Here is a 23,442-nt window from a genome sequence, read left to right on the forward strand (position 1 = left end):
TGGGTGATTAGAATGTTAGGCCTCTGAACCACCTTGTTTGTACATTGTGTAGACATAGTAGCTTGTGTGTTGTATGTTTTGTTATATGTAGTGTAGTTTGTGTTTTGTCATTGTTAAAACCAACAACAACAAGAAAAGCATTCTCTTCATGGTTGGGAAATATTGAGACCTATTAGATAATTATAGGCCATGTGTGCACAGCTCTAGTCCTGGTGGGCTGCAATCTGGCAGGTGTCTTTAACACTTCCAAAACCTAAAGAACTGAGGAAAGTAGTTCATCTTGCTCAAGTCAGACAATAATAAGATCAATTTGGTAATTAAGAGTTCAACTGGTATGAAGCTACAGTCCACTAGAACTAGAGTTGTACACCCGTTACAGGCATAGAAAAACAGTTACTCGTCCTTTTATCCATTCCCTGATATTTAGGGTCTCAATTTGCTATAGCTAGTTCAATCAAGTGAAAATTCTGTATGCAACAAAATGTGATCAACTTTGACTTTTCCTGTGAGATCAAGCATAAACACTGTATAATGAAATCAGCCGCAATTTGGTTTCTAATTGTTGTTCTTTACCTTACTTCCACATCAAAGCAAAATCTGTGACTTACTTTCCAGCAGGGACAAGGGGCTGGAACTTCCACTGATCCTCTTCTGCATCAAAGACAAGCCTGTTCATGATCTTGTTCTTCTCCTCCGGAGGAATGAAGTTTTCGATGATAAGGTACCTGCAGCCCAGGAGATGTTTGTCCAGTTATGAGTCAAAGCCAAAAACAGGAAACTGTAAAATTACATCTGAATATTTCCTGACACCCATGGCTTGACTGGAATAACAAGCTAGGTAACAGAATGTGCAGATAGGGTGAAACATTTTCCACATTAGCTAATTTCATGTCATTTAAATCCACCTACATGAGCTGCAGAACTATTGCAGATTTGCATTTCAGCTTTTGAATAAAACAATTTGGAACTTTAGGATTTCAACAAAGAATATATGAGGAAACATTTATTCTAAACACAATGCATCATGCATTTGTGTTTCCGGAAGCAAGGGAACATTTTCAGGAATACATCTGGCTTCCAGTCTGAGAAACACTGAAAGAAAACAGATCGCTTTTGGCCAAACAGGAAAGGCCCTGTCAGCATTTTATTGGTCATGGGATTGCAACAGTATGTCTACAGCAGATACTCTCCTCTCTCTTTGTGAATATGGAACCAAGCTATGTTTCTGCATTTCCTCCTTTTTCTGAAGTTTAAATGTAATTAGAAATTCAACAACACTCAATTCAATAAGGTAGATCCATATTGAAGTTTGCGGGGGAAAAATGACCATGTGCTGCTTAGCCATGTTTCCTCTCAATGTTCTCTTATAACATTTCCTGAAAAATCATATTTCCTGAAACAAGTTTTGTTTTGGCATGGAATCTGGGCTACAGGCTTTTTATGCTATAGTTTTACTCATTTATTCCTCAGAACTGAAAAAGAGAATGAGGAAAACTTGAGGATGAAATACTACCTCTCATGTACAATATACCACCTTTACATGTAAATATTTTCAAAGCTACATGCAACATTCCAACCATCCATCCATTTGCTAACAGATTTATCTAATACAAGTCTGTGGGAGTGCCGGAGCCTATCCTAGCAAGCAATGGGTTCAAAGCAGGATACACCCTGAATAAGGAGCCAGTCCATCACAAGGCACACACAGATATAAACACAAACATACACACACTTAGATAAGGGCCAATTGTCCCAATATACCCAGAAGCCAATAAACCTACCATTATAATAATAATAATAATAATTGCTTACACTTATATAGCGCTTTTCTGGACACTCCACTCAAAGCACTTTACAGGTAATGGGGACTCCCCTCCACCACCACCAATGTGCAGCATCCACCTGGATGATGCGACAGCAGCCATAGTGGGCCAGAACGCTCACCACACATCAGCTATTAGTGGGGAGGAGAGCAGAGTAATGAAGCCAATTCATAGATGGGGATTATTAGGAGGCCATGATTGGTAAGGGCCAATGGGAAATTTGGCCAGGACACTGGGGTACACCCCTACTTTTTTCGAGAAGCACCCTGGGATTTTTAATGACCCCAGAGAGTCAGGACCTCGGTTTTAAGTCTCATCCGAAGGACGGCGCCTGTTTACAGTATATTGTCCCCATCACTATACTGGGGCATTAGGACCCACATGGACCGCAGGGTGAGTGCCCCCTGCTGGCCCCACTAACACCTCTTCCAGCAGCAACCTTAGTTTTTCCCAGGAGGTCTCCCATCCAGGTACTGACCAGGCTCACACCTGCTTAGCTTCAGTGGGTTGCCAGTTGTGAGTTGCAGAGTGATTTGGCTGCTGGACTGTGTTATATTATGTCTTTGGACTGTGGGCAGAAACTCAGGTGAAGACAAAGAGAACATACAAACTCCACACAGATAGCACCCAAGGAAATGAACCCAGAGCCCCAGTGTTGCAAGGCAGCAATGCTTATCACTGCATCACTGTGCTGCCCCACATGAGAAATTATTTAACTTCATCCTTTTTTAAATGGAGAAAAAATCAATTTGCATCAAGGGTGTTTCTACATAAACCATTATGTTTTGAGTTGAGTAATCAAATGAAAAAAAAACAGTCTCCTTGCTAGCTTTAATGGATTGAAAGTCCCCCTTTGTCTAATTTGCGGATCTGTCACCAAAACTTACTTGAATTTAAGCTCTCGAGTCAGCTCATTCTGGGTCTGCTCCAGGTCCTGCCTGGTTCTCACGTGTTCATCATGGAGGTCCTGTATCTCAGCCTTCACGGCCTGAAGCTTGGAGTACAGCTAGACCAAAACAAATCAGAAAGAGTTGTGTTGCCCAGTATAAATGGCCCACGGTCAGCTCTTATTCAGATCACTTTTGGCTGTCAAACTCTTTACATTTGGCAGCTGTTAAATCACCAATCACCACAAATGCACAGATGTTTTGATACACTGTACAGCTTGTCTGAACCTCAGGAGTCTGCCAGAAATACACAAACAGGTCCTCTAATGTGTGCTACTCACAGGCTTAGGAAGTCAAGTGTGCAATTTCTACCCTCCATGCAGCCACTCTTTCTGGGTTTTTTTTTTTCTCATTGCTAAGAGTCTCAGATAATGGCTTTTATTCACTGGCTTTCAAATACCCAGGAGAGCTTAGAGAGCCATATTTGGGAAATCAATGTATCTATTACTGTTCAACTGTTTAAGTAATTTTAAATTCCAGTCTTTTAAAGGTTAAAGGTTTCTTGATTGGCAGTTTTGTAGGGGCTCAATCAAAAATATTGTCAGGTAAATATTTTTCTAGAGAACTGCAAAGCCTTTTGTTCTGTTATTTTCTCTGATTTCAAACACCACAATTTCTTAAGCCATTTGTCAGATGAATGACATTTTATTACTCTGCCACAGACATTGCTTTTAACTTTTGTTTGACCTCTCCCATTTCTTCTTCTTCTTCATGTTCCTCTCATTATCATTTTAATCAATTTACTCAAAACCAGCTTCTGACGTGATATCTGTAGGGAATCTAAATTTAGTATGGTGTTTTTAATTAAAAAGTTTTTATTTATTAATGTCCTTTAGACTGACTGATACATTAAAAAAACAATATAGAATTTATGTGCAGATTCTTCATTTCTGAACGTATTTCTTAATAAGCCTGAAATCTAGAATGCAGTGTTATTCAACTAAATAAATACAAAAGCATATTTTTTGGAAAAAACATTCAACATATAATCCCACCAAAATCCAGTTCATGGTAAAATAAAAATTAAATTAATATTAATTAAAAGAGTAATACAACATTGGCAATCCTAAATTTCAAAGCTCATCATTTCAATTTATGTTTTAGGCATGCATAAAAATAGTTGAAGTTAAAAATTAGCATAAAAGGTTATCATGCAAAATATGTTTTCATCTTCACACAGGAAATGTTAATATTAGTATCTCAAGCAATATCTGAATGAAAACATAACCAATTATGTTAAAGTGGTTTTAATGGTCATATCACCATTGGGATTTGCTTCAGACCTCCAGGACCAACAAAAACTAAATAATTTACAGGGAAACAAAAGACAAATGTGTGAAAAATACTAACATACAGACTTGTATGACAAGGTCTTTTTAAAACAGACAATAGCACTTTATTTTAAAACTCCAGTAAAGTCTCCCAAATGTGTTGTCTCCTAAAGCTTTCTTCAGCAATAGATAACACACAAGTAACTTTAAAAAAATCACGTGACTGGTTTGATGCTGTTGAACTGGTTTTACGGTATTGTATCAGAATTTAGCATTTAGAAACTAACATACTATTTCTTTTCCATTTATCACAATTTGTACAATAAATTAAAATTATTCAGAAAGATATTTCACATTTACGCTATATCACTTATGAATTAAGATTAATTTGATTGTCTCAGTACTTGTATGTTTCTTTATTGAATCCAGACTGTAAACAATTCAGTGTGAATAGTTTTTATTTGTATGGTAATTAATAATCTCTAAAGAAAAGTGTAATCAAAATGGTTTCTTTCCAAGATGGTAAATGAAACACACCCCATGCTGGGCAAAAAATAAAATGTATGCAAATTTTGTATAGACCTAAGAAATACACATGAATATGAAGGTACTTCACATCAAGGTCACATAAGACACATTTCCTACTGAAGAATTGGTAGCTTGTTACTAATCTCACACTTTTAACTAAAGGCTGTATCAGCTGAAGTAAGAAAAAAATCACAAAAGTAATTCATAAATGTAAGGTTTTGTACAATGCCAAGGTTAATGTGTCCCCCAATCACGAAATTATATAAATAACATAAATGAACCCTCATTTAACATGAATCTTAGGCTGCGCTTTCAGTTCATCAGCTTCTTGCAACAAAGCAAAAAAATAAGCATGTGACAAGCCTTTTCTGATCAAACCTGAGTGTTTTTAAATCTAGACACAAAGCCTTTCAGAAAGGCTTTTATTTCATTATTTCACCTCTAACCTCTTATGTTTCTTATATGCTTATTTTATAATTTTCTGTCCCTATAACTCTTTTTTACACCTGCTCTAAAGTGCTTTGAGATGCTACTTTTAAAGGTGCTATATAAAATAAAGTTTATTATTATAAAATAATCATACTATATTTTGCAAAACAAAAGATTCTCAATTATTTTGCTCCTTTGTCACACCCCTACCTAAAAAAGCAATAAGCCCTTGCTTAGGCAAAAGAAAACATGGAAATATGTCTAACCAAATATACCATAAATATACCAGATATATACCGCTCCAGTTGTCACAGCATTTTCTTTAGAAATTGTTCATATTCAGTAATGATTTTCTAGGATTGCTGTCAGCGTATAAGAGGCCATGCTGATGCTCATGTGCATTAACAAAGTCAATAATTTGAAATTAATTACTTTCATACAAAAGTTGCCACAACACAACACATCTTGATAACGTGTACTTTACTTACATGGAATCCCCCCTTTTGCTGCTATATTGTGTTTTAATTGAGTCACACAAAGAAATCTCCTCATCTCTGTGCCTGTTTTCATTAGTGTTTATATCTATTATATAATATTCTTGTTTAATCGTTGGTTGGTGAAACTGAACTAGTAAAATGGTGGCAGTCAGTAAACAGGGTGACCAAAATAAAGCCAGGCTTCTCTCATCAGTGGGCAAAGCATTCTGGGAGTGTATGAAGGTTGAAAGGCAAAACGTCCGGGACCAGAGTTAGTCTGAAACTTGGTGTTAGTGGAAAAGAAACCCTTTGATCTCAGCCCCTGCGCAAAGCAGAACTCCTCCAAATTTATGTTTTGGAAATCTCCAGTGTGCTTTTTGGAAACAATTGGAAAATTGATAGCAGAGGCTGAGTCAGTCAAGGTTGGGGCACATGTGACAATGGTGTGTATGGGAATCACAAGGTAAGACAAACCTTTTTGTACTGTTATATACAGGAGTATGTGTCCAGTGTGCACGGCAGGAAGGCAGGAACAGTCCAGTTTATAGTACGTAGACATTTAAAAATAGGGCAGAAAATTGATATTTTGATTAGGAAGAAACGGAACCACTGTATTGGAATTGATAGTTAAACATGCAGTATTCCACGCAGCTTTAGAAATAAACTCAACATCTATTGTCATGTTAGACTGTAGGAAAAAGAGACCTTCCTCTTCTTCCTTTATTGCAATATTCCACTGCAATAATTTTTTCAGAATTCTCATCTGTACCCACTGAGTACAGTCTGATGGTTCTCTGTGTGTTTAAGTAGCACAGAGGCCTGTGAAACAGAAGGGAAAGTGTTTCTTAAATCTGAATTCTAAGTTAAGCAATAGTCTTAAGGTTTAAAGTTCTTATTGCTGTCCTCCCCCCAAAATTGGTAACATGTTAGTATACTCTTTTTTTCTTGCATCGTTGACCTAAATTTAAATTAGTTTTAGCACATAGAATTGTTTAAAGCTACAGAAGCATTGTACCAAGGCATATGGGATAGCTACAGGAGACACCAGAGGGTCTGGATAGCTCAGTCAGTAGAACATGAGAGCTTTAATATCAGGGTCATGGGAACGAGATGCATTTGCTTTATGGTGCAAGTGAAAACTACATGGGAGAGCATTTAAACCTGAAAAGAAGAGACAGTTCTTTTACTCAATGTGTTGTGGGAGTATGTATCAAGCTCTAGCCATGGTGCTAAAGCTGATACCCTGGTTTCGTTAAAGAAACAGCTGGATGAGATCCTTGGATCAATAAACTACTAATTACGAAACAGACGAGATGGACCGAATAGACTCATGTTTGTATCCTTTCTTATGGTGTTATGACATCACTGCCACTGCTAAGCACTTGTATAAACCACACATTAGTACTGGTGTATGAAAAAGATAACAATGACACAGGATCTTATCAAAGTTGTCCAACCTTGTGGTTGAAGACGATTCTCTCAAGAGACAAGTGGATGAGATCCTTGGACCTAGATTGCTAGCAACCAATGAACCAGATGAGCGAAATGTCTTCACTTGTTTGTAACCTTCCTTGTAGTCTAAGTAGTAAACAATTCCAGAGACGTTCACAACTAAAGATAATTTACATTTTGGAGGGAGTGCAGCAAAATTATTTTTAATAAAATTCAAAGTAAATAAAAAGGGATTCAATTGACATTTTAACATGTAATATTAGGCTATTTACATACAAACACTGTTATATATATTATATATAATATATTTATTTATATATAAAATCATATATAAATGATTTTACTAAAATTTACATTGTTTTTCAAAGTACGCCACAAAAAACGAGAAGCCTACAAAACAGCTGAGAGAGATAAAAGCTTCATTACTTAAAGTTAAAATACAAGAATCTCTTACTACACTATATTAAATTTAGTTAAAATATCTAAGAAAATTGTAAATTTCTTTGGCAAACATTAATTATTTGAAAATGGACAAAGATACCTGAAAAGGCAAATGACCCAATTTGAGAAATCACCTACACATAAGAAGGTTTTCCTACAAATAGAAAGGAATGTTTTCTTACAGGAATGTTTTATAAATACCTTTTATAATAAGCTATAATTGGGAAACATAATGACAGATGAATGTTAATGATTCCAACTAAATGACTAAGACTTTGATCTCACATTACTTTAAACTGCAGTTAGACCCTCAATTTGATCTTATTTTACATAAACTAATATCATGTGCTTGAGTCTTTTTAAAATGTATGAATTGCTAAACTGAATGTAGATTTATTATATTTCTAATAATAAAGTATATACATTAATTCATTATTAATACAGATAATATTAATGATAGTATAATTATTATTATATTTATAATAATAATTAATTTGATTTTTTTTGTTTTCAATCTAAAGGACTCCAATGCACTTTACATAAAGAAAGGGAAACTCCAAGGAAAGTAAATGCATTTTTATGTATCATCTTAAGTATCATCTTCTGTTACAAACAGACTTGTAACTCTATAAACACCCAGAACCAAAGTCAGACATATTTTATATCTGAAGATATTTGATAATATATATTCAATTTTTGCAGTGATGTGAAAAAGAAAGTACACACCCTCATGATTATGATATGGTTTTGCATATTAAGGCCTATCTGACCTTCATCTAGTCCTCACTAAGTCCTAAAAGTAGATAAATCTAACCTCATGTGATAAATAACACTCACAACTTTTGCTTTGTCATTACTTATTAAGCAAAAATGTAAGTGCACCCCATTATTCAGTAAGGTGTATAACCGCCTTTAGCAGCAATAACTTGTATTAAACGTTAATCGGTCTCTCACATCGCCTGGGAGGAATTCTGGCCCACTCCTCCTCACAAAACTGCTTCAGCTCGGTGATGTTTGAGGCCATCTGTTTATGCACAGCTCTGTTTAGGCCCCGCCACAGCATCTCAATGGGCTTGGAGACTGAACTTTTCCATAATCCCGATTCTTTTCTTTTCAGCTATTCAGTCATACATTTATTCTTGTGTTATGGATAACTTTCTGCTGCATGATCCACTTTCGGCTAAGCGTCAGCTGTTGGACAGATGGTCTCACATTTTTCTCTAGAATGCGCTGGTATAGAGAGGGAGTCATGGTGGACCCAATGATTGTGAGGCATCCATGTCCTGTGGCTGCAAAGCCCAAATCGTGCCCATCGCCATGCTTGACGGTTGGTAAGAGGTTCTTGTGGTGGTATGCAGTGTTAGCCTTTCGCCAAACGTCAATTTGCAAGACAGCCAAGCAACTCCACTGTGGGCTTATCTGTCCAGAGGACATTGTTCCTGATGCCTTGTGTTTCATTCAGGGGCTCTTTTGCAAACCTAAGCCCTGCAGCAATGTTCTTTCTGGAGTAAAGTCGTTTTCCCCTGGCTACCCTTCCACGAACGTCATTCTTGTTCAGTCTTTTCCTAACGGTAGAATCATGAACTCTTGAACATTTGCCATATTAACAGAGACACTTCTGTGGCAATTATTTGTAAATTATTTTTCTCACTGTGGAATGATGGACTTCACATTGCTTGGAAATGGCTTTATAACCATTCCCAGACTGATGAGCAACGTTTCTTTTTCAGAGATCGTCACAGATATCTTTTAACCTAGACATGATGTAACCACAACTATGAAAGCTCCACACCAAACTGACCATGTTTCTGATTTCATATACAGGTGGAAGCACTTCCTGCTGATCAACTAATCACGTGAACTTGTTTAGCCGCGGCTGATACAGCACCTGATAGCAGAAAAGGTGCACTTACTTTTTCACGCAAGGCTTCCGAATGTTGACTGTTTATGTTTAATAAATAATAATGTGTTATTTATCACATGAAGCTAGGTGAAGGTCAGGTATGTTTTAATATACAAAACCATAGAATCTTATGAGGGCATACTTTCTTTTTCACATCACTGAATGCGTTACATAATACTGTGGTTGTGTTATTTTTCGGTTAACCAGTCTAAACAGACACTGTTATGAATGCTGTTGGGAAAACGTTGAAGTCCTTGAAATTTTGATTTAATGGAAAATAATTTTCCACACTCCCTTCCCTGGGGTTATAATGTTGCACATAATTCCAGAGCTGCCCATACACTTACAGGGATGGCACAACACTAAACAGTGATCTTCAGAAACCACACAAAATATGGCACAGGAAACAAAGGCAGACAATGAACAAAACTTTCCAATCTGCCAGGCAAGGATTCTAACATTATTTTTAAAAGCTAATTTCACTGTTCCCTAAATCTGACGCAGAAATATTGTATTCGTTGGGTTAATTTTTCATCCTCCCTGGTAAAACAGTGCAAGAGCAAAATAAAAAAAAAAACTTGCAAAACAGGTGTGGAGCCCAATTTTTCCTTTTTAATTCCAGCCCCAGTTTTCTTTTTTCACGAAACCACTGCGATCTCAATGAGAAATGAAGGCCCTAAAACCCTCTCCCTCCCCTCCCCTCCCAGACTCAACCTTCTTCAGCTTCTTGGTCTTGAGCTCGACCTCCTGCTGCAGGGAGGAGAACGTCTCTCTCAGCTCCACCGTCTCCTCGTCCTGAACCAGCATCTGCTGCTGGATCTCCCGCTCGCGCCGCTTCTGCCAGGGGGGGCAAGAGGGCCAGGGTTAGAGAAGCCGACAGGCTGGGAAAATCCAGCTTCCGCCCCGGATCCAGATTCAGTAATGCTCCAGATCTGGACTCAGAAATGCTCCGGATCTGGATTCAGTAATGCTCCAGATCCAGAATCAGAAATGTTCCGGATCTGGATTCAGACATGCTCCAGATCTAGATTCAGAAATGCTCCGGATCTGGATTCAGACATGCACCACATTATATCAAGTTACTTGGTTATATTAATGATTGTTTACATACTTCTATGCAAAATGCTAATTGTTGCTGCCTGAACTCCTGAGCTGGAAATGAGATGGTGCACTGAATTTGCTTTCTTAAGTAAGCATGCATTTTATGCCTAATATTTTGTATTTGGACACAGAACTAGGACATCTACCATGGTTCAAAGCTTTGAGGTATATTTTGAAGAAAACTTTGCATTATTCTTGTGTTTATAATAATAATTATGTGGTGCAGTGAACATGCATAGTCAGAACAAAAAAATAAGATACTAGATCAAATGCCTTTGTGGCAAAACATTAAAGTCTAAGCTGGTATGGTCTTTAACATTTCTCTGTTCTTGGAAGAAAGCCATTTTAGTTCTGGACGTGTGTGAACCTTGTGCAGAAATGTTTCCCACAGATAATCCTATAAACTCCCTGCTCCTTCATCAGTTGCTTCATGTTTGCTTTATTTTGCTAGTTTAACTATGATTTTTTTATTAAATTGCAGTTAATACATTTGAATAATACCATGACGTTCAAATGTCTTAGACAACTCTTAAAAATAGTCTGTAAATGTCTCTAAATGTTGGGTGCACACGAGCCTTTCAACTACAAATAATAATAAAGGGACTTAAATAAAAAAAACATTGTTTGACATTTATTTCCATTTTAAAAGTTTTTTGAACAATAATGAACTCTTTAGCACTTGTACAATTCAAAAGTATGCTCTGTAACATCTTCCATCTGTCTGGTTGTCAGAAAGTTTAGTATCATTTTTGTAGAAATATTCCTATTCACCTTTTACTGTAGGTAATGAAAAATACTAATATTAAAATGGACTTGGTTTTCAATTATTTCTGACTGAAGTCTTTCTGCATCCTTTCTTCAACAAATGATATCTGAAATTCTTAACTGAGAAGCACATAGTGAAAATAGGTCATGTATTGTTGAGTGGGTGTACTTTTTGTAACTACGTAGCAAAGACGGAGGGGGTCTAGTAATTTTGCACTAATTAGAGGTTTGCTTACATCTATTTCAGGTAATAAGTGCCAAGTACCACTCCTGTTAAAGCTACATTTTTCCAATCAAGCTGTTCTGCTGTCAGCACAAGCAAAGACCTCATTCCGTCAACATAAAAGCCCTGTGTTTGACCTGGGCATAGAACAGAGACTGAAAAGCAATACATCTGCCATAGCTCAGCAAGAGAAACTTGTACGTTGTGTTAATTCCACAGATTTGTGTTCTTTCAACCACTTTGTAAGATGTGAAAAAAATACATATTATAATTAAAGCAAAGAATGACTAGCTCCAGCTTAAAATAATAAAAAACAAATATCTAGGTCAAAATCAGTGGCAAGCTCTAAAAGTTTTTACCAAAAAAGACTGGCGGGTGCCATTGTCGCCAAGGGAACTGCCACCAAATAACTACTTAATGGGTACTTCATACTTAACATACTGTATTTCAGTGTTTTTCTCTTTAGTTTTTGCTAATCTTTACTGCAACTTACCTTACCTTTTGAAGTCTTTAGTCTGAGCATCGAAGTTTTAAATCACATTTATAAGTAAAACAAATGTGTACAAAAAGCTTCTTGAAACTTCATAAATTGGACACCCTATAAAGGGTCTGAATTCCTTTGCAAATTATTGAAACATGAACATGGGCTCCTGCACCCATAATACCTCCTCACCTGAAAGCAGCTGGCCACTCTGTAAAGAATGACAAATAACTAAGTCACCATAGTATGCAATTATTTAAGAGCCTCTGGCAAATATATTAATGTATAATGCAAACATATTACATGAATCATTATACAAATTATATGTGATATTATTTATGAATTGTTAATGTGCTATGTGAGTAATATTGAGTGATATTCATTTCTGCTTTCTTTTCTAAAAAACATATGTGATGTGGTGGAATACAGCCACTTTAATTAGAAATCCAATTAATACAGCCTAGATTTGCAAATTAGGTTAATTTCCCCACAAGCAAATATGTCATTTTTGTATTCGAGTAACAACAGTAAGTTTAGCTTACTGGTAATTCAAACACAATCTATGTAGCAAAGAAGCCCTTTTAAAAGTAAATAACCAGTGAGAATAATTAAGTAGCCTTTGCATAAAAAGGATTAATCCTTGAGAAGTCTTATTCTGAAATATTTACAGTACCAAAATATGTGATACTCAACGACTTGGCACCATAGCTATTTTCCCATTAAAAATTAAATAAATCTTAACTATTTATAATGTGGTATTCCCTGTTTAAACCATAAAAATTGGTCTTTGGTGCCTGTTTAACAGGCAAAACCATTTCAAAGTTAATTTTCCTCATTTTGAAGAAATGAAAGACATCAGTCTCAGGACTTTTCTTCAACTTGCCTGAAGTGACTGACTTGCAGTAGATTTCTGATAATAGTATGGTCCAATGACAATTATGATGATTGTGTCTTCATGCCCTTGTGCCCTGGAATGATCTAAAGTCCATGGATCTAAATGTTAAGAGCCTACATTTTCAGAACAATAAACATTGAACTGCCAGAAAACCTTAGATTTTCTGTCCTTCTCTGGACAATTTTAGGTGGAACAAAACTTCTAAGGTCTCCTAAAATCTCTCTGCATTTACTCTAGTTCCAAAAAATTCCAATTCCAGTTCCAGGAAAATTCAATTTTGGACCTAGCTAAGTAGGACAGAGAACAGAGGTTTCATATAGATTTCCTCAGGGCCTTTCAAATAATATTGAAAACTGAGCTGCTAAACACATGTTGAGATAAGAAGCTACACATTTTAAGCTTTTTTGGCTTCACAATCATAGTTCAACACTACAGTCTAATTTTAATTATCTTCGTAACAATCTTGTGTTCAGTTTTTTCAGGACAACATTCTTAATTTGAAAACTGGAAGAGCTTCAAAAACTGAAGATGCAAACACTGTATTAAATTTAAATTCAAGCTGTACCCTAGACTATTTTCATATTAATTCTTATTTTATGATTGTCCAACATAAGAATAATGCTGTCCCTGGTGTACAGGTCCCTGGTGTACACGTGTGTCAGGAGTATGAATAGATGTGACTGCAAAGGGGTTTTCTGACCTGTTCTGCAATCTCTTGTCTCTTCATCTCCAGCATCTTCTGCTGCTCATTGGTGTGATCAATAATGTTCTTTCCACCCACCAGCAACTTACTCTCCATAGCCTAGGGTCAGAAAAACAGAAAACAGACAGGTTTGAAAAAGACAGGCTTAGGGAACAGAAGACAAAAAAAAAAACAGACTGATGTACACTCCAAAATATATACTGTACTTATACATGGCACACTATATGCATATACTGTACAAGTCACAGGTGGAAACCAATATAGGTTATTTAGGAACCAATAATAACAGAAAAAGGAGAAGCTGCAGTAGCAGTAGCATAGTTCATCTTATTACAACAGTATGCATTTGATTAGCCAGGTGGAAAAAATCTTCCATACCTTTCAAAGAAGCTTTAAAGAATACAGTGATGGAAAAAATATACAACAAGGATTCATAGACTTTACAGTATAAAAACTGATAAATCATTATAAATAAAGTTCTGGCTTTCAGCATAACATAACAGTCATGGTCCAAAGACCTTAGCTTTTGCTTTAATGGTCTTTTGTATGTTTGGCTTGATTTAACAGAAAACAAAATTAAATAAATATACTATTATGATGTAAACATTCACTTTTGCACATATGTATACATACTTTCTTTCTAACAGTCAATCCCCTTAAGAATGAGCTAAACGTTAATTACAGATTGCTTTCAAGTGACTGCTCAAAGCAAGATGATTCGATTTTAATTACTTATCATATGTGGGCCAATGATTTCTTCATTTTGTGGTTTTCAATATTGTTACAGCATTTGAAATATCTCCTTTATATGCAACCTTTCATGTTAACACCTCAAAGCGTTTTAAATTCCGCAGTTTAAAAGTAGAACAATATGACAAACAAACAAGACGTTTGCATATCTACCAATAAAGCTATGCAAAACTGTGCTTAAACCCTTCTAGAAACCAAAATTATTTTCTTTAAGTAAATGCAAACTTGGCCTTTGGTGTCACTTTTTGTCATGAAAAAATGTCAATGTTGATGGATCTTCTTACAGGCTCTGTGGTCTATATGTGGTTCTTTTAATACAGAGAATGCAAATGTAACATTTAATTAGAGTGGTGTAACTCTTTGAAGCCTCCAAGGCCATGCTGACCCAATGGGTCAGGTGACTGGTTCTGTGGCTCAACCGATTGGCTCGCCTGTCTGCCTGGGTGCTATGTGGTTTTGGGAATGCTAATGTCCTAAAGGGATATAACCAGAATTAAGTCCGATAATTATAAAATTCTTAAAGAACACGAAGACATTTTTTTGTGTAACAACTCAATTTCAAGGCAAAGAGGAGGAGGAGAAAAGGGAATTCCAGATGGATTCATAGGCCCATTTAAAGAATTCATCTTTGGGGAGGAGAGACTTTGAACAAGCACAAAGGACTTTTCCACATTCCTCACCTTGAAGAATTATTTCTAGGCACTTCATTCACATTTCTGCAGGTCACTAACGTATACAAAGGCAACAGCTCTGATGTTTGTAATCACCCTGAATCTCCTAAAGGCTATAATGACATTACAGCACCCTCTAGCAAATGTCCTGAAAGTGACTTTCTGTTTGCTTCTACTCATTATTTTTATTGCCACATTTCTTAAATCAAACCACCACATCCGATACAAGGGAGCTGCATTATGATGCCAAATGCTTTGCTGCCTTAAAAGGCTTTAAGACTCTTTAAGACTCTTAAAGAGAAAAAACGTCCCAATTTGTTTCACTGCCTCAATCTCAGCACAAAATGTTAAAAAAACATACAAAATGATAATAATAATAATTGCTTTAACTTATATAGCACTTTTCTGGACACTCCACTCAAAGCGCTTTACAGGTAATGGGGACTCCCCTCCACCACCACCAATGTGCAGCATCCACGTGGATGATGCGACGGCAGCCATAGTGCACCAGAACGCTCACCCCTCATCAGCTATCAGTGGGGAGGAAAGCAGAGTAATGTAGCCAATTCATAGAGGGGGATTATTAGGAGGCCATGATTGGTAAGGGCCAATGGGAAATTTGGCCAGGACACCAGGGTTACACCCTACTCTTTTCGAGAAACGCCCTGGGATTTTTAATGGCCACAGAGAGTCAGGACCTCGGTTTTACATCTCATCTGAAGGACGGCTCCTGTTTACAGTATAGTGTCCCCATCACTATACTGGGGCATTAGGACCCACACAGACCACTGGGTGTACGCCCCCTGGTGGCCCCACTAACACCTCTTCCAACAGCAACCTTGGTTTTTCCCAGGAGGTCTCCCATCCAGGTACTGACCAGGCTCACACCTGCTTAGCTTCAGTGAGTTGCCAGTTGTGAGTTGCAGGGTGATATGGCTGCTGACTAGCATTCACCCATATGTAAAGGTGTCCTCTTTACTGACTGAATGAAAACATTTATATTGCTTGCTATTGCTATTCTGAACTAAAACTTAAATGTAACTCCCTGGCTGGCTCTTACTCTCTCTTGCTTCTTGGCAGTAAGTGAATATGTCTGTCTGTACCCACTTTAAGTATTAAAGTACTGTAATTCAGGTTATTAACTGGTCTCATTTTCTGGTGTATTGCTTTCTTTTCATATAATGCCAAAAATATATTTGTCTGTGAGAAATATAAATGAAAGCATAAACATCATCAAAGAAAGGTTTAAAGAGGGGGCTTCACAAGCAAGGCTTACTAATATGAAAACTATTTCTATCCTATGTAGAAAGCCCAGTTCCATCCATAAAGGATGGCTGTGGGTTAAAGCTATTAATATATACTGTATTTCCATCTTATATTTTAAGATTTGCTTCATTAACATCAGTGCCTTGCTCCGGCTTTGGCAATATATTACTCAAAAAAAACCTCATTTATCAGGTTTATTGATCAATTGATTTTTTCTGTCCCTTAATTTTTACTGACAAAGCACACATTTGCATCTAGGGCAAACAAGTTACGGTATGTAGATTTGACAGATTTTGTAATATCATGGAAATACACTTTTAGAAAGAGCAGATGAAATGATTATTGGAACAAGGAAAGGTTAATTCCATGCTGAAAGGCAGAAAGACTACTGTAAATGCAATGTTTGCCCATTGAGCTTTCTTCAGGAGACACATACAATTATATTACAAGTCCTTTTTAAGAGAAAGCCAGCTGTATAATGTCACCATCTTTCATGTGTTGCATGTCATATGATTTCATAATGCCTCTGATTCTGACTTCTGAATTTCTGAATTAAGAAATATTATATTCTGAATAAACATTGTATTCTAAATTATAATTTGGAAAACCCAAGTCACATTAAAAAAAACAAGCTTATTAACTTGTTTGCGAATTGCTGTTTATATGGACCTGAACTATTGTTTCACTCTTCTAGAGTGACTGTTATTGAGGAAAATCCAATGGTAATGGTAAGACAGAGTCATTTCTGAAATTACTTGGGACTGTAGCACTAGAGGTGCAAGATAATGTCTTTTAAAAATAATCTTATTTATAACTATTATACCAGAATTTGCAAAGACATGCAAGCAAGGTTTGACAGGCAGCTCCAAATTCTCCCTTCCAGGTAAAGTGGTGGTGATCCTGGAGTTGTGGGGTAGTTGCATGCTTGAAGAGATTGCCCCCAGCACAAACACTGCTCTGTGGCCAAATGTGGCTTCTTCTCATTTGTGGTCTTTCAAATATTCTGAATTATCGTGTCAGAAAGGGGAAGTGCTAGCATATATAATTTAAAATAGTATGGATCGGTGAACACTGCTTGGGGGAGATTTTGTAATTGAAATGGATTACTATGAATCCATAGACATTGCTAAAGGGACTCTGTCTCCCAGTCCACTAAGGCAATACTGTACTTTGCCTTATAGAAGTGCTACAGCCATGAAAGTAAAACAGCCAGAAATTCTCAGCATTCCCACTGAGGTCTTGAGGTGTTTCACTTCCTGCCACACTGCTGAGGAAATGATCTGAGTAACCTATCAGTTTTCTACAGGTACACATGGTGCTTTAGAGAGCATTCAAAATGCATACAAACAGAATGGATATTGCCAAAAAATAATCTTAAACATCTGGCCCTTGATTACAAACAAGGCTTTTCACTTTTTTAAATAAAAAACATCTTAAAATAGGAGTAGCATTTATTAATGAAATGGACATGCAGGAAACAAAACACCTCATTTGTGCAAAAATTCATTTTTAGTCTGAATTAAGTTACAGTATGTATTTTAAGGTTTTGAGACAACGCTATGCATGCAACAATAAGATATGTCAGTATCTAGTACTTCCACAAACCTGTAAACACCTTATGGTGTTTTATAAGTAGTCCTATTCCAACTGCAGATTTTACAGATATTACAATAGAAATGTAAAAATCTTTGAATGGTTCTGTGTTTTTTATTGTTTAATTCTATTTGATAATGTCTGATTTGCACAGTGGGGATCATTTGTAACTGTGTATAAGCCAGCCATAAGCTTTAATCTTAATAGCTGCATTCTGACAACTTTCCAGAGATTGAGAGGGCATGAGGATAAGATGACGCAACTTGTCTTTGAATGGAATTATTCATGGGGGTATAATCTATGTCTGGGTCTGACATTCGCTGTCTGCTAAACAAAGGCACTGAATAAATGAGTGTGAATACAGGAAAGAGTTTCACAGATCTCCCGCAAGTAAATAAAATTCAATAAAGTTGTTTAGTTAACGGTGATATTTTTGTCAGGATGTCCTCTTTACTCTCCAAATATGTGTTCTCTATATACAGTAGTCACAGCAAAGCATGCATTGACTTTTACAGGAGGCTACAGAATTAATTTTGCAGTGGCTTGGAGTTTTTCTGGCAGCATGCCTTTTTTTCAATCTTTAAACCCGTTTCAGACACAAAAACCTACTGTTCAATGGGTCATCAGTACTTCTGATGTTCTTTAACATAAGCTCCCTACTGGAACCACCAGACAACACTGTCCTAAAGTCATATGAAGTTGAATTTCTCTCCCAATTAATTGAGCTGGTGAAGCAATTTGCCCCATAACAGAAATTGTGAAGCAAGTTCTCACTTCTCAACCTGATCCAACAGAGACTAGTCCTCTTTTATTGAAAAGGACTTTATTATTGTTGTTGCTAACTGAAAAAAAATACAGTAATATTTCAGGACAGTTCCTTTATACCACTTTCTGTATATTACATGCTAAAGTAAATACTCTAAACCCATTATGATGTAAACCAAACACATCCTAGGATATGTGTTCAATTCTGCTTTGCTGAGATAAGATAAGAAGAAGTCACAATTATTGAAATGTGACATCCTTTAGTATCACATAATTCCTTTACAATAAAAAATAGTTATTGGTTTAATTTAAATTACTTAGAATAATTGACTGCATATTTGATAAGATTTGGTTTTGCCATTTCAGCTGTGACAAGGTGCCTCCTGTTTATCTCAATGTAAATAGGGGACTGCTTGCTCAAGCATTTGTTTGGCTGGCTGTTCAATTATTGGCACTTGAAATTTTACCAGCTATTGGTCAATAAAGCTGTGTTCCTTGCTGCTCTTAATTCATTTCATAAAGGAATGTCTTATTCAAAGAACTACTGTAAGTCCTTATGCTCACAACAAGGAGCTCACGGTAAACTTTTGAAATTACACTGAAAAGACACTCTTTTTATAAAAGGTGTAGCAGCTGCATAAATTAGGTTTGTTGCCAATACAGTAGCTATATTTCCAAACTTAAACATCTGTCACTCATTATTGTTTGTTTTTAACAGTCTATTTTAATTTTTTCTTCTTGCTGATGAAAACAGTCATATGAGTAAAGAAAATTATATTGCTCAGCTCAGAAGCGCTTCAGTTTTTCAAAGCACCTGCAACAAAATAATAAAGGCTATACAGTATTTAGAAAGAGGGAGCATATGTCTTTTAACATTAACCAACAATTATCCAAACAAATCTTTGGGAACATGAGAATATCTATTGTCCATAAATAAAGTGCAAAGCTTGTAAAATTAAAGGTCCTGTGGTTTACTGCCCAGTGCTAAACTAGCTGGGGCAAGTGTTACTAATGCATCTTCACAAATTGTACCTCTTGGAATCTTCATAGGAAACAGAATTCAATCTGCATTATAACCCTTTGCATACACTGTACAAATGAACATTACTTGAGAATCAGTAAAGTGCACCACTGCAAATAAACAATGTGTGTATTAACCTCCTATATACTGCCTATTGTGATATAAGCCGGGCAAGAAAGAAGTCAAGGCTGTGCTTTTTCTGGGGACAACAGTAACAGAAATGAGAAATTAAATTTTACGAAGGAAGAAATAGTTAGCACGACAACCTTCTTATGAACAGTTTCCAAAATACTTTATATTAAATGTTTGGTCAGAGGCTAATGAAAGCTTGAATCAGGAGTGAACTCTGGGCCTGGGCTAAACCGCTTAATGTGGTTCAAAAGTTCATAATAGGAGCAAAAAAGGCAATACCAGAAATACTGTAGGTAGAACAGAGCTAAAGCACTAGTTTCTATAATAACTTTACCACCACTCAAGGGCTTTACCATATTAGCTGTCTAGGCCAAAATACATATTAGCTGCTGTTGCCGTGTCTGAACTAAGCCGGCAATGTACATAGTTCTTCATAAATAAAATATTTTTAGTGACTGAAGTCTTTGACGTCAGACTTGTGGTGGGGTACGTCTTTTTTCAGGGACCCGCCTAGAATAAGCCTAAATCAGTCCTGCCTGTGGATTTCCAGTTACAAGACTGGTTTGTGTCAGAAAGAACAACTGTATGTCTGGTTTGCAGCTGACACTTCAAATTAGCTTTCGGCTCCAAACATGAAAGGACAAGAAAATACAGCAGCCTGAAAAAAATCCCGCAGTAGATTTCTGTGCCTCTTCAATGCTCTCAGATTTCTTCCATATGTAATGGTGTACAGTACATAATCAATGACACCAAAAGCTAAAATTAAGTTTATTTCAATTTATGTAATCCATTATGTATATACTCTGGATGTATTGAGGGCATATGTCACTTCTCTCTCATCCTAGCGTTAATCCCGCATCAGCAGGGTCCGCTTGTCGGCACGCCCATCTCCATTTGGTGGTTTGAACCAAATCTTTAAGCTGACGTTGCCATTAAATGCGACCGAGAATACTCCAACCGGCGCGTCGCTCCGCCTGCCGTCGGAGGGGGGGGGGGAGGAGGAGAACAAAGTAATGTAGCCAATTCATAGAGGGGGATTATTAGGAGGCATGGAAAATTTGGCCAGGACACCAGGGTTACACCTCTACTCTTTTTGAGAAACACCCTGGGATTTTTAATGACCACAGAGAGTCAGGACCTCGGTTTTACGTCTCATCCGAAAGACGGTGCTTGTTTACAGTATAGTGTCCCCGTCACTATACTGGGGCATTAGGACCCACATGGACCGCAGGGTGAGCACCCTCTGTTGGCCTCACTAACACCTCTTCCAGCAGCAACCTTAGTTTTTCCCAGGAGGTCTCCCATCCAGGTACTGACCAGGCTCACACCTGCTTAGCTTAAGTGGGTTGCCAATTACAAGTTGCAGGGTGACATGGCTGCTGGCGAGGGCATATGTCACTTAACCCTGGCTAAATTAAGATTCATTTTTAGTGACCTAGGTTCTTACTCTTACCAATAACAGTGACAGCCTGAGGGTTACAGATCTTACACTGTTCTATTTTCTCTCTCCTGACAACGTCTCTGTCTTCACAGAGACACATCTTTCACTCTACAGAGCTCTCTAATGCCTCATGTATGTCTGAGTCTGTTTCAATGTTTGGAAAATGTTTTTTTTTATTTACTCTGTGCTCACACTCTGTTAGTTCTCTCTCTCTCCTCAGACAGAGGAAGTGCCCAGTTCCCATATGTACTGCAACTACTGTATGTCTCATGTGCCAGAGAAAATTAACTACCCTTTCACTTTCCTGTGGAGCATCTGGGGCACCACCAGCATGGTGTTCCTTATCTTCTGAAGCCATCCCTTGGCTTGCCAACACCCACAAGTCTCTTAGCCTGATACACCCACCAGCTCTCAAAGGAATATCGGCTCCTCTTCTCCTCATTTCCTTCCACTGTTCTTTATTGCTTCTCTTGTGGTCAGGCCTGGAGAACTGATCTCCCTTTCATCCACTTATCCAGTCCCTTATGAAGCCCATCCATACAGCCACTACACCGTAGCTTGCTATCCCACAGGGCTGGTAGCCTTGAAGCCCTCATTCTTTTCTTCTCACCTAGCCAATCCAGCTCGGTAAGAGATGTATATCCATAACAACCCTAGTTCGCCTCACTTGGGATCAGCTGGTTTGATAGAATCACCCCTCTCTGAGTCTACGTGCAGACTGACAGTCTTTAAACTGGTCTCTAGTATCCTAGTAACTTCAGAGTTGAGGCTAATACCATGTTAGGCTTTCCAGACAGCTCAATTCCTCTCTTCTCTTCTGAGGGGCCTGCACTGTATAAACCTAATTATACAGACCTGCTCCACATCACTTAACTCCTCATAAGGCTTTCTAACTCCAGACCAACTCATGACCTGAGTTTGAGCCAAAATGGCAGTCTTCTGTGTAATCTCCCAAGGACACTGAAACCGCTCCTTCCAGTCTGAGATGGAAACTACAGTACATCATGTAATGTTTCTGGTTTGGTAGTGCTATGATAACAAGCCAACATTTCTCTCATGATATAGGTAACGGACTAGTCAGCCATCACCAGCAATGCGGGCTTGGGATCAACATCACATGCCTCTTAATGAGCTGACTCAGACCTAGTGTGGTCTGTCACCAGTGATCTGGTGCTATTCCTCATGCAGAAGCCCGACCAACACCTATTGGTTCTGTGGAGCTTGTTGGACGCTGTCTCCCAAACACATTTGATGGGTCATAGATCAAAAGACATTACTAGCTAAGTTTAGTCATAATTATCCCTACTCTGGAGGTAAACAATAATAGCACATGCATGGCAAACCAGGCTATTGTATGATATTTGATTATGCTGTCTTAGAACCTTGCAGCCATGGCATGACACTGACAAGCACAGAGATCAGCTCTGAAAATGATACAAAGGCATTTCCACATCAATCAGGAAGAACACTGGCTGGAGGCAGAAAACATTGAAACAGATGATGCTCCATCACAGTGCAGCCTCCTGGGGGTGCAGCCACCTCTACCTATTGTAGAACTTTAAACCTGGCCATTTGAGCATTGTCCGTTGTGTTAGGGTTGACTAACCGCAGTCCAGCTGTGCTTGACAGTGTCTTGGAGTCACGGCGCAGTGCGTGGTCAACTTTAAAATCTATGGCAACGGCGTAATTTGTATTGAGAAATGGAACCCTATGTGCAGTGGTCCATTGTATATCAATTGGCCTGATATCAGGTGTTTCATGTCAGACATCCATTACAGGGAAATCAGTGTCTTGAAAGGTTTGTTTGAATCAGAACCAAAAGTGCCTATTAACCGGTACTGCCACTGTCCTTCAAACAGCTCTTAAATCTTTTTTTGGGTTTAGATTTTGCATGCTCACCGTAGCACAACAGCCTGAATGTCCTCTCTCGATTCTCTTATACACACACCTGCCCTTTGGATGCTGCATGCCTTCCTACTGCAAAACCACAATGTGAAAATACAAGTCTTGACCAGTCGCTGGGCAGTTCATTCACTTATTACAAAATTTAAACTCCATACCTTTACACTTCAGGCCAGAGCACTGTTTATGTATGTAGATATGTTTGTCTGAATGTCTAAGTGCACGATAATCAATGAACAACAGGTGTGGTCTCGCACACTCTTATGCATTTGTTACCTCTGCCTTTGGAAGACCATGAAATCACAGTTTTCACAGTGGAGTGAAGCCTCATCTACTGATTTAGGTACCTAGTCAGAAGCCCTTTATTTTTTGCTTTTACTGTGAGTAAAACATATGGCCTGGTGTAGAACAATTAAAACAATACTCTACAAATAAAACTTACAGTGACATTCCAAACGATTTT

The 23,442-nt window shown here is 37.6% G+C and overlaps 1 protein-coding gene across 1 annotated transcript in view; it reads right to left on the minus strand.

Annotated features, from left to right (window-relative positions):
* The window catches only part of kif3ca (kinesin family member 3Ca), a 78,699-nt gene that overhangs the window by 14,175 nt on the left and 41,082 nt on the right, over window positions 1-23,442 (minus strand). Inside the window, exons 2-5 of the mRNA XM_088906789.1 lie at window positions 13,436-13,537; window positions 9,985-10,107; window positions 2,711-2,829; window positions 609-725 (exon numbers count right to left, since the gene is read on the minus strand). Of these exons, the coding sequence (XP_088762915.1) occupies window positions 609-725; window positions 2,711-2,829; window positions 9,985-10,107; window positions 13,436-13,537 (461 nt within the window). The remainder of the gene's footprint in view (window positions 1-608; window positions 726-2,710; window positions 2,830-9,984; window positions 10,108-13,435; window positions 13,538-23,442) is intronic.

This window comes from Atractosteus spatula, chromosome 2, assembly GCF_055471065.1.
Source record: "Atractosteus spatula isolate fAtrSpa1 chromosome 2, fAtrSpa1.hap1, whole genome shotgun sequence".
In the NCBI taxonomy this organism is placed as follows: Eukaryota; Metazoa; Chordata; class Actinopteri; order Semionotiformes; family Lepisosteidae; genus Atractosteus; species Atractosteus spatula.